Genomic DNA, 11,655 nt, shown 5'->3' with positions numbered 1-11,655 from the left:
TCTCAGGGTTAAAGTGATGGACTTTACACAAAGAAGGGATTAGACCAATTAAACATCAGTCACACAATGTCACGAACAATCCCTGTGAAATAACCTCGACACAGAAATCCCAACTGTACCTGTAGTGTGCATTATTTATCCTCATCGTTTTGTTTGCATTTGTTTTTATCAAATAAATACCATGCCTGGCAAAATCAATCCAGACACACATAATGTATATGCTTCGCCTACTTCATAGATATAAAACTATCTGTCACATAACTAACATTATAACATTTATCTCAGGACCTTTTCAACTTTCTTATAAGCCTTATGCCTTATGTATATAACAGTAATAATGACCTACTATTAATTATAAAACAGTTATATGTATAGAATAAACAAAGAAATAAATAATACATAAAATATACATAATATAAAAAGATACATTCATAAAATGCTTTTAAAAATATAATATTCTGTTTGCTAAAATAGTGTTTTAATATTTATGTTACCTTGTCAAGCGTGTTGTCCTTGTTTTAGGCCGCATGTTAGTCTATTTCTGTGTATACAAAGGAAGCAAAGTAAAACTGGAGTCAAATTCCTTGTATATGTTCACATAAGTGAACCGGATTCCGGATAATTGATGATTTAAAAGCTTTTACTTCGAAACCAAAGACCGGAAGTCCTCTCTTTTTGCACCCTTCCAGTCTTGATGTTGGTGCGCATCTCACCGACCGGGAATACCGATTTGTGAACATCTCGGCCTGTTCCCCGCTGCACCGTGAAGCCGTGTTTTCTGCAGAGGGGAGCGGGGTGCACTGGGGTTAATGTGACGGATCTTCGGTCAGTGTTATGACAGACGGAGATGAAGATCATACAGAGGGAGCAGTGTTTGTTTGGTATGGCGATATGAGGCAGGGGGTGGAGAGCCGCCAAAGAGACGTTGGGCTCCGGCCAAACATCACCGCATTTTAGCACCTATTCGATGCTCGGGATTTGCATTGCATTGCATTTGCAGCATCGCTGATCGGCCTCTGTTTCTGCACGGTGCATGGTGGAAAATGCAGCCTGTTTGAGGACACCCTCCCTCCTGATATTCACTGCTGCCATGACAGGCAGAGGTCTCCTCTCGACCGCGGCTCGGCCGGCTGGAGAAGAGGCGGATTGATTCGGGACGGTGGGTCGGATCTGCGGATGTTATTCTGTCTGTGGAGCCTGTAAACATCATCCGCGCAAACACACCGTGATTCTTACTCAGGGAAAAAAAGGAAGAAAACAACATGTCCTCTCGATCTGCATTACCGTCTGGAAACGACAGGAGTACTGGAGACCATGTAAGTGCAATTACAGCCTATAGCCTCTGTTTGTGTGTGCATGCAGAAGGTACACGGTGCATCCCTTAGAATAAGGCTCCTCATGTATGTGGCCTTTTGCATTCACTGTGCACGTTCACGGTGCAGATGAGGGTGTTATTTTTCCTCATTAGCTGAGAGGACTGTGGAGGTGATATTGGATGGATGTTTTAACAGAACAGGCTCTGTCAAAATGGGCTAACCTTGAGTGTCTGCGCAGGGAAAGAGCTGATGGCAGGCAAACAGCCCGGAATGAGTCCATCCGCATACGATAACACTCAGCGGATATGCGCAGAAAGCCTGAAAACCAGCCGTCACCTCTTATTATCAGGCTGTGGAGAGATAGTGATGTCACATTATACTCCCTGCTGCCGCTGCTGCTGCTGCCGCCTATATATATATATGTGCGTGTGTGCGTGTGTTCCCCTCAAATTGCATGGGTGGGACGCGCGCACAGAAGGCCAAAATAAATGTATAGAGAATATCTGGGTTGTCGGTATGAAGCGAGGGGGGATTACTGCGTAAAATGATGTGCAGTCCGTTGCTGCGCAGCCTACAAAGCGCCCAACCCCACAGCCAGTGGGTGTCAGACAGCAGCGCCATACATCCAGTACAGAGGCCTGCTGCTGTACAGAGAGGATTCATTCATGTGAGACAGACATAATGTAACATGCCTGCCTATCTATCTATCTATCTATCTATCTCTCTATCTAACAATCAAATTATTGCACTGATTGACGTTGCATTATGTCATTTCTCTCCCCTAAACACTTCTGGCAATAGTCCCCCCCCCTCCCCATCTGTTTGTTAGCAGAGCTTTGAGCACAGAGGGATGGTTAAGCCAGTGCGTGTGTGTATTTGTGTGTGCGTGTGTGTATTTACGAGCTGCATGATTGATTATGAATGCAGATCTTCCATTAGAATGAGTCTGATCTGCTGTCATCGCTCCACAATTAAGCGATGGTGACAGGCGAGTGAAATGACCTGCATGGTGAAATGTTGGCACAGGTGAGGCCTTACAGTCTTTATGCACTCCTCCGTCCTCACTGTGGGGGACTCATCTCGAGCGTCTCCTGGATTGTAAAGAGAGGGAGGGTCCGAGTTGTCTCTAGGTGGGGCGTGAGAACAGGGATGGAGGCATGTGAAGGAGGGGAGTGTCTGAAGGTGGGGCTTCAGGCTGCGTGGTTGTGTTTGTATGTGTGTTTGTGGAGCTGAGAGCAGGATGACATGCTGGGGGGATGGAAGTGTGATGCCTCAGGGCCTGAGACCGGCCAGGGACCACTGTGCCGGCATCTGCTCCCTTTTTTTAATCTTTTCCTCCTATATTCCTCTTTCCATTAGTCACCCTTTCTCCTTTTTTCTGCCCCCTTTCCATCTGACATCCTCGTTCCTCCATCTCCTGTCTTTACCTTTTGTTCCCCTCCTCCACATCATCTCTTCTCTGTGTCTCTTCCTTGATTTGTCACATGACAAGAAGCTGTTTCATACTAGGACTAAAACTAATGATTATTTTTGTTATCCGTTCATCTACGGATTATTTACCAATTAATTAGTGTCATAGTTTAGTTTATAAATGTCAGACATTGTTAGAAAATGTTCATGACAATTTCCCAGAGCCCAAATTTGAAAAGTAGTTTGCTTTGTCAAACCAACAGTTCAAAACTTAAAGATTTTTCATTTACAAAATGACAAAAAGCATGAAATCTTCCCAACTAAGAAGCTGCAAACAGCAAATGTTTGACATTTTTGCTTGAAAAATCACCAAAATGATTCAACGATGATCAAACTATTTGGCATATAAATTTCTGTTGTTTTCTCTTGATTATTTGATTAATTGTTGCAGCTTTACTTTGATAGATCTTTGTTTATTTAAATGCACGTTCCTCTGCCCCCCTTCTTTTCTGGAAATGATCTATAAATTAAGCTTCGTCTTTGCTGCACCACAATGCTCTGAAATGTTGCGGTCCAGACTCAAGGTGGTAATAGAGCTGCAACGATTAATTGATTTATCGATTAATCAGTTGAAACGATATTTCTTGCCCAATATTTTTATAATTAATTGTCCTGGTGGTTTTATTTTGTGGAAGTTGTCAAATATTTCCGGTTTCCAGCTCCTTAAATGTGTAGATTTCCTGCTTTTTGTCGTTCTGTAAATAAAAGCTCTTTGAACTGTAGACGTCTCTTTGGGCTCCGGGAAACTGTGATGAGCAGTTTTCACAACTTTCTCTCAATTATCCACCAAACAATTAAATGAAAATCATGACAAATAATTCACTGATTAATGGATAACGAAGTAATTAGGGAAGCCCAATATTATCGGCACGTTATCGGTATCTGCAGATTAGGGCTTGAATGTCGGCAGATATGTAATTTTTCTGCTGATATTTTCCGCTCATTAAAAAACGCTTTAATTCTGCCTAAATGCTTGATAATTCCCTAAAAAAGCTTGACGTAATGCTACGACATTAACTCGGCGCAGCCTCTTCCATCAAGTCCCAAGAAGGGTGCAAGATGTCTGCGATATGGCAGTTTTTCAAAGTTTCTGAAACAGACAGCACGGTCGTGCTCAGCATCGGGCATGCGAGAAGGAGCCAAATCTCATTCATTCTACACTACAAATTGAATCTCAAGAATCTGCCAGTGAGCCACTACAATAAGAGTAGGCATGATATCAATTCCACTACAGGGGAGACTTGATGTTCTCTGCAATTAGGTGGAAAAATTGCATGTATGTGCATACATCGGTATCGAAATCGACAAATAGGTTTGGAAAATATCGGCATATCGGATATCGTTAAGAAATCCAGTATCATGCATCCCTAGAAGTAATCAGTTGCAGCTCTTGGTGGTGACAGCAGCAGCACAGCTAATTGTTTCCAGGACAGTGCAAGGTTCAGACTGCAGTAAAAGTCTCACCTTTATACTACTGTCATATTGCATGCCCTCAGTCTGTCAGTAGTTGATTTATTAATGGCTCAGAGCGGTACAGAATCCGTAATACGACGAGAATATACCGGTGGATCATCAAAAAAATCTCAATTTCAATCTGATGGAGGTTTTCCAGGGCCCATTGGAGAAGTGGATAGCATCCTCAAAAGGCACGGAGCCAAATTGCATTTTTTCCCACCATAATGGCGTTAGCTCCCCATGATAGCATGGTAGGACTGAGGTTGAAAATCACCAACTGGCCCTTTATGCTTGTCTGCTTATTCTAAACATGTTTACATGTGGAATTAATCACAGTCACCTGTGAAACACAGACTGTATAAGAAGAGGTCGTAGCCTCTTGGTTTCAAAAGTGAGCCAGTGTAGAAGTGCCTTAAACCTGTATTCTTTCTAATGGCCAGGAGGGGGCGACTCCACTGGTTGCAATAGTATGTACGTCTACCAGAAAATGAGCCTGCTTCCCAGTTGATTTATTACCTCAGTAAACATTTAGTACATTAGGTAACCATTTTGTAAATTTCCCGTTTGGGGTAAAATACGATAAAGCAGGTATGATTTAGGGCGTGGTTACTGTGATTGACAAGTCACAACCACGTTCAGCTCTATAAATAGATATTTGAGAGCCTGTAGGGAGGAGATTTCTGGTGTCGGGAGCATTCTGGTTTACGTTTGCTGTCAGAGAGGTTTTGACCAATCACATTTGAGCAGGCTGTGGTTCCGTTCACAAAACTGTGCAGCACGACAGAGGCGGTACACTTTGTCTCTCAACTCAAACTTCTTTCTTACATCTTCAAGATGGTAGTGGGATTGTACACAATGATGAGCACACAAGTCTTGGCCTGGATATCCTCTTTCACTTATCAGGATATCTGCTGACACTGGAAGCTCTGAAATATTGTCTGTTGCTCCCAGAGGCGAAATCATGGTAGAGTAGATGTTGATGGCTACCGAGTGTGTCCATCTTCTCATCCTTTTATTGTCACTTTTGTTTAAAAAAAAAACATCCACTCCTTTACAGTCTGTGCTAAAGATGTCATATTGTCTCCATATTCAAAACCTGCCTGCAGAGATAGAAGGCCCCAAACCAGATCATTTTGCTCCTGGAAGCTGTCAGTGCTTCATGGGTATTGTTGGTACAGTAAGTGACCCCCTCTCTTTAACAACTTCCACTCTTTCTTCCAGCATGTGTCGCTGGGGTCCAGCCGCGCAGACAAGGCCACCAGCCAGTCCAGCCGCTCGCTGGGCGCCCGGTGCAGGAACTCCATCGCCTCCTGCTCCGACGAGCAGCCGCACATCGGCAACTACCGCCTGCTCAAGACCATCGGCAAGGGAAACTTTGCCAAGGTCAAGCTGGCCCGCCACATCCTGACGGGCAAGGAGGTGAGACACAGGGCAGCAGAGGGAGGAGGGGAGAAGGAGGTGGTGGATGAGGAGATGATGAAAACTGTATTGAGTTTTTTCAACACATTTTAACACATTCAAGACACTTTAGTCAAGTGAATCTTATCCTTTAATGCTTCCTGCAAATTCACTCTCCTCTGATATAAACTATTCTATGTTTAAGTTAAAGAATTTCCAGAGAAAATATTTGAATACTTTAAAAATGTTAAGATTTAAGTGAGTGCATAACGGTATGATGAACTTTTTGTATACAGTATATTTCAAAGGTTTAAGTGTTATTGCTTTTTCAATGTGTCATATGTCTTTTAATACAGCTTTATAAATCACATAGAAACCATTAAGAACGAACATTGGGATTACAGGTTGTTGTATAACTGCCAAAAAGAAAGGATAAACGATGGAGAAAGAGACCCTGTACAACCTTGATTGGCCAAATTTGTTGTTAAAAATGGCTTTGAGCTGAAGCAATATGATATCATTTAGACTAACATCACTTTTAGTGGGTAGAAAACTTCTTCATATACAGATATCGATGTGGATATTTAGGCATTTCTGAGCGGGAATAAAGATATGGCCTGTTATACTTAGATTTTTCTCCAATAAGACTATCCAAATGTGCTTAGAAGGCCGCTCTCTTAAAACTTTAATCACCTTAGTTAAGAATATTTAACTGTATCATACATTGTTAACCAATTCTAGTGTGGACGACCTTCTGCTCAGCTGTGACGTTCTGCTGCATGTGTGTAAACTATGCACACTTTGCTTTACGCGCTACATGATGAAACCATTTCTAAATCCCCTCATGCATTGCTGTTCGTTTTTCAGTTTCATATGTCCTAGGGCTGTCTCGGTAACGGTGATGTGACGGCAACCACAGAGTGGACCCGGTGACCGCTATCACCGCTATTTTTTTTAATATCATAGACCCAGTGATGTTGCTGGGTACGCTTCCAGCGTCTATGGCGCATTAAAATCTGAAAGGACGCATTAAACTCACCATCCATGCGTCCCAGTGATGCACCTCATACAGAACGAGACATTCTGAACAACAAAGTCGTCAGTCATCAGTCATCAGCAAAAGACACCTTGCTGTCAGAGCGCTGCTGTTTCAACCCTCTGCGCATCTGATCGGTGCAGACGCACCTGTGTGCAGTGTCACAACATGCTAGTTTAGCTGCTACAACAACAACTAGCCCGTCACCAAGGATTTCATTTCAATAATTAAGGATACGAACTTAGTAGTGGAGTTCCACCGCTTAGCTGTGTTTACTCTTTCTCTCAGGCGACGCGCTGTAGTTAAATAAATAGAACATACTCCAGCAGCGGGCTGAGGCGGTGGTTAACCGTCGAACTGCAAGGGGGCGTTAGTGTTTCACTGCGGTAAGAAAAATTCAGTACTGACAGCACTAATTCGTCCCCTAAAAAAGTTTTCAAATTGGCACCAATGGGAAAACATCTACACCGATACCGCGATATCTGTGATCGGCCCATATTAGCCGATAATATCAAATGGCCTATATTTTGGGCGGGCTCTACGTCAGACGGATCTATAAAGCTTCAGCTCATACTTTAAATCTTTAGTTACAATCCAAAAACACATAAGAGAGATTTATCTTTTGTTGAGCTGGAACTTTACTTAGTAAAATATGTATTTATTGATTTTAATGACATTAGTAAGAAAGGCTTCATGAACGCTGTTTTTTTAAACGTGTTCACTTTCCTCATCAGAAACTTCTTTCATCTCTTCCAGGTTGCAATAAAAATCATCGACAAAACTCAGTTGAACCCAACCAGCCTACAAAAGGTGAGTTGTACCTGTTTATCCTGATTTATTGTTTATTGTACATCATGTCCTCAGGTAGAATACAACACATGCTATCCTAATCTACCGTCATGAGCAGGAGTAAGGCATCAGATATGTGGATGATTTGGTCACATTAAACAAAATACTGATATGTTGTTGTGGACCTGGAGAGGTTCAGGTTCATCCTCAGCTGTTTCCTCCTCAGAGGGGTGCAGACTGAGAGAGCAGCTGATAGAGAGGGAGGGAGAGAGAGAGGGCTCGTGGGATGTGATGCTGTTTGGCAGGTGCCACAGACTGGATGGGCGAGAGAGGAGACCTCTGCTCCACAGATCATCTCTCGTCTCTCTCTGGGCTAATCTCCGCCCTGAGAGGGGGGTGACTCATCTCAGAAAGCGCGGCCTAACCAGCCCATCGTTTTTTGGGTGTGTTTGTGTTCTTAATTTGTCTTCACCAAACACACGTTGCTGGAGATAACAGGGACCACTGTGATGCTTTTGTTGCCTGTAGGAGAGCTCAGGTATGTCACAAGGAGGGCTTTCTTTCTGCTGATGGTCAGGATGTTGAGCTGAAATGGTGGACCATAGTTTGTTGTGCATGAAGGTCAGATGCAGAGCAGTGGACACTTTATTTCACCAGCTATGGGCAACCTAAGCTTGGTGACTCAGAAGTCTGAATAGTAGACATCTGGAGCAGGAGACCAGGACTGTTAGACATCCAACATGGCTGACAGGAAGGCAGTTTGATCATGGGTAAATCACATGTTCAGATAACTCCATCTGCCCTGTCATGTGTGCCTCATGTAGCTGGATCAGTTAGGTACAGAAGTGCGGAGGATGCAGACAGCACATATCTGCCCATACTGCTGCACATATAGGCCAAAGTGTCTCCCTCATTTAGCCGTAATTCTTCCTGCTCCTCCCTCTTTTTTTCTCTTCATCATACCTCCCTCAGTCTGCATTAGCTCCTCCGCCTGTGGGCAAGAAGTGAGCGGAGCAGAAGGCTCAAATCAGGGATGAATAATCGCTCTTTGTTTGGTGTTTGTGCGTTTTAGTTTGACTGGAAGATGTCTGTGTGTCATGCTACATACGTTGAAAAGACCAGATGTAGCAGGGGCATAGATGGATTTTTGTGACTTGCGAAAGGACAATGCTAAAGGACATCCTACTGGAAATGTTGCTAACCCCCAGAATCATTACTTTCTGTCAAACTGGTTTATACTTCTGTCTTGAATCTACACCATTAGGGGGAGGTACACCCTAATCTCACCTCCACAGAAATGTAACTACAAGTAGTGACAAAGTATGAAAGGTCTGCTTGGAAGCATCGCACTGAACCGACAGAGGTTGGCGTACATTTGTTGCTTGAAACTACCAGCTGTTGGTTTCTATATGAAGCTGAAATCTAAATGGTGTTTATCAGTCTCAACGTCTATAACTGTTGTATGAGTGCATATGACCTGCGTTACAGTAGTTCCAGTAAAAATGACTCTTGTTCAACGTTTATTAGCTGAAGCTCCAGCATCTTGGATGAATGTTCAGCCCTGGAAATGTTTGTAACTTTAGCTGTGTTTTGTGTGTGAGTGGCGTCATTAACAGTAACAAGGTTTCTTTAAACATTTTGCAGCATCAGCATCGAGATTCATTTTCTTTCATTCATCGCCTTTTCATCCTCTATGTCTGTTATTTATACTCTCTTTCAGCTCCATTCTTTCTGTCTTTCTGTCACATTACATAGACTGATCCTGTGAGATAGACTGTGAGAGTCTTGGGAGATGTGACAATAGTTGCTACCCCTGCACCTAGTCTACCATACAGGTAGCCTATTGGGAATTTTGGGATCATGTAACATCCAATCAGATTCAATTTTCCAACATCAAGTGGGCCGTGCTGGAAGGCCATTTCTTATTTTCTACTACTAATAATAATTATGATAATGTTTATTTAGCACTTATCAAAACCAATGTTACAAATAGGGAGGGGTCATGGTTTCCAAATATTCAAATAGTCATTCATTTATAAAGAATTAAAAAGTTCATGCGTCTATTATCTCATCTTAAAAATTATTTTTTGCGTTTCTGGCGCCTGGTTGTAATGTGGTAGCACAACAGTCAGACGGTGGCTGTAGCGCATCTGAAGGATGCTTGCTAACCGCCATTAAATAACAAAAGAAGAAGAAAGCGTTAGTGTCAGGTGTCGGTAAAACGGGTGTAGCGCTGTGAGAGTCTGAACAAAAGAAGAGTTTTGTGTGAAACTCTTGAGAAAAAATAAACCAAAATGAGGTCAAGTGCAAACTTTGAAAGGTAAAACTAGTATATCATAATTCTACAACAGATATGCACTTGAGAGCGAAATAAAAAAGTCAATCAGTCTCTCTTTCTTCTTGTGTTTGCATGTCTTTGTGCAGACGGGTGGAGGAGGGGGGCGACCTTTGAATAATGGTCGAATCGTTCCCAGTGAATATTGAGTAGTATTTTTGCGTCCCTAGTTTCAAAGAGCTTTACAAAACATAAAATCCAATCAATAAAGTACACAACAATGTAGGAATAAAACAGGAAGACATACAGAATAAAAGATTAAAACAATGTTTGACTAAAAGAAACAATTATTAAATGAAATACCATGAAAAAAACAAAAAATTACAAAAAAGCTTTCGATAAAAATAAGTGATTTCAAAGAAGATACTGATGGAGCAAGTCGGATATTTACTACAACCTTTCTCCCCACATCGCAGGTTGTGGCCTTGTAAGTATAAATGGCACTTAGTGTCTGTATCAACAGCATAAGGAAAGCAGTGACCTTGGGTTGTAGCTGTATTAACAAAGCTTTAGTACATACACGCATGTCTCATGTCCCCTTGTGATCACTGACCTCCTGAAACCCTGATACTTTAACTCTTCAGATTTCTCCTGATCTTACCTGGCTAGAACATTGGCTTCTTGTAATGCCAACCTGTGTTTCATCCCGTCCTCCTGCCTGGACCGGACTGGCTGCTGTTGGAGACAATGGTGCATCACTGAGGACAGGATTGAGGAGAGAGGCGAAGGATCGGCCGCTGATTGGAGAGAATACTCCTTCTTTACATACCCGTGGGCTAGAGAAAATCCTTAGTACTGAAGACATGAAAGAGCTCATATTAGCATAATCTGGACGCTAATGTATGGAGAGGGGCGAAGGAGAGAGGGAGATGTATTGTATAGGTTGGATGAGAGAGGGGGAAGTACAACACAGGAGGAGGAAATAACAGATTAAAGGACGAGTTTTGTTTTGTGACATGGATTTAGGATCATTTGTGTCCATGTTTTTATATCTGTTATGAAAGCCGGTCCAGCAGCTTTATCGTAGGATTTGTATTTACTCCCGGTCATTACCGATGACCCGGGCGCTGCTCTGGGGATTGTTTATTGTTTTGACGGATCTGACCGCTCAGCCCCGGGCCGTGACAAGCAGGGAATTAAGAGGGACGCCTGCACGATGAGACGCTTCAGCTGCACTACGTATCCCAAGATTCCCCTCTTAATACCAGGGTCTCTATGGCAACAGTGACGTTGGGGCACAGCTAGAGGAGAAGGCTGCGAGGAGGAAATGAATGAAGGAGGAGGGGATGTAGGGAGACACATCGGAGGAAACAGGAGAGGGGGAGGATGGAGAAAAGCTGATCGCTCCATCTTTTCTGTAACCAGTTTGAGTCGACGATGAGGAGGACAGTCACTGGTTTCCATCGCTGGCCGTTTTTGTTTCCAGAGTGTGTCAATGTTATAAACATGAAACCAGGGGAGCTGGCTCAGATTTAATCCCCCGCTCTGCTCTGACAAAGTGCACAAATTCATCCTCCAGTGTCGTCGTATCACACGCAGAGAGGAGTCAGACACAGACAGGAAGTTGGTCTTTTTTTGGCTCGTAACATTTGTGTGTGGGCGACTGGTTGTGTTTTTTTTAATGGCGAGGAGTTTTTTCTTTCCTGCTTGTTATCTCCCTCGCAAAACTCTCTTTCGGATCGATGGAACAGACAAAAAGTCATCCTGTTATTTTTAGGAGAGAAGTGTAGATTTGTCTGCTCGTACTGCTCCACCCCCGATCTCTCAGGGCCGCTGAGTTTAGTGCACATTAATACTCTGATACGAAGACTCTATAAGAAACAACCAAGCAGCAAGACATTGACTGCATTAACACT

General features: G+C 42.9%; 1 protein-coding gene across 2 annotated transcripts in view; it reads left to right on the top strand.

The window, feature by feature from the left end:
- Positions 1 to 1,262: 1,262 nt before the first annotated feature.
- The window catches only part of mark4a (MAP/microtubule affinity-regulating kinase 4a), a 38,328-nt gene continuing 27,935 nt past the window's right edge, over positions 1,263 to 11,655 (top strand). For both annotated transcript variants that reach the window (XM_069667150.1, XM_069667159.1), the window contains exons 1-3: positions 1,263 to 1,316; positions 5,463 to 5,660; positions 7,432 to 7,485. In XM_069667150.1, coding sequence (XP_069523251.1) covers positions 1,263 to 1,316; positions 5,463 to 5,660; positions 7,432 to 7,485 — 306 coding nt within the window. The remainder of the gene's footprint in view (positions 1,317 to 5,462; positions 5,661 to 7,431; positions 7,486 to 11,655) is intronic.

The sequence above is a fragment of the Semicossyphus pulcher genome, unplaced genomic scaffold (assembly GCF_022749685.1).
Source record: "Semicossyphus pulcher isolate SPU_LCO1_2020_fin unplaced genomic scaffold, fSemPul1.0.p SCAF_10, whole genome shotgun sequence".
Classification (NCBI taxonomy): Eukaryota; Metazoa; Chordata; class Actinopteri; order Labriformes; family Labridae; genus Semicossyphus; species Semicossyphus pulcher.
Note: the sequence above shows the minus strand (reverse complement) of the source record. Positions and strands in the feature narration are given on the sequence as shown.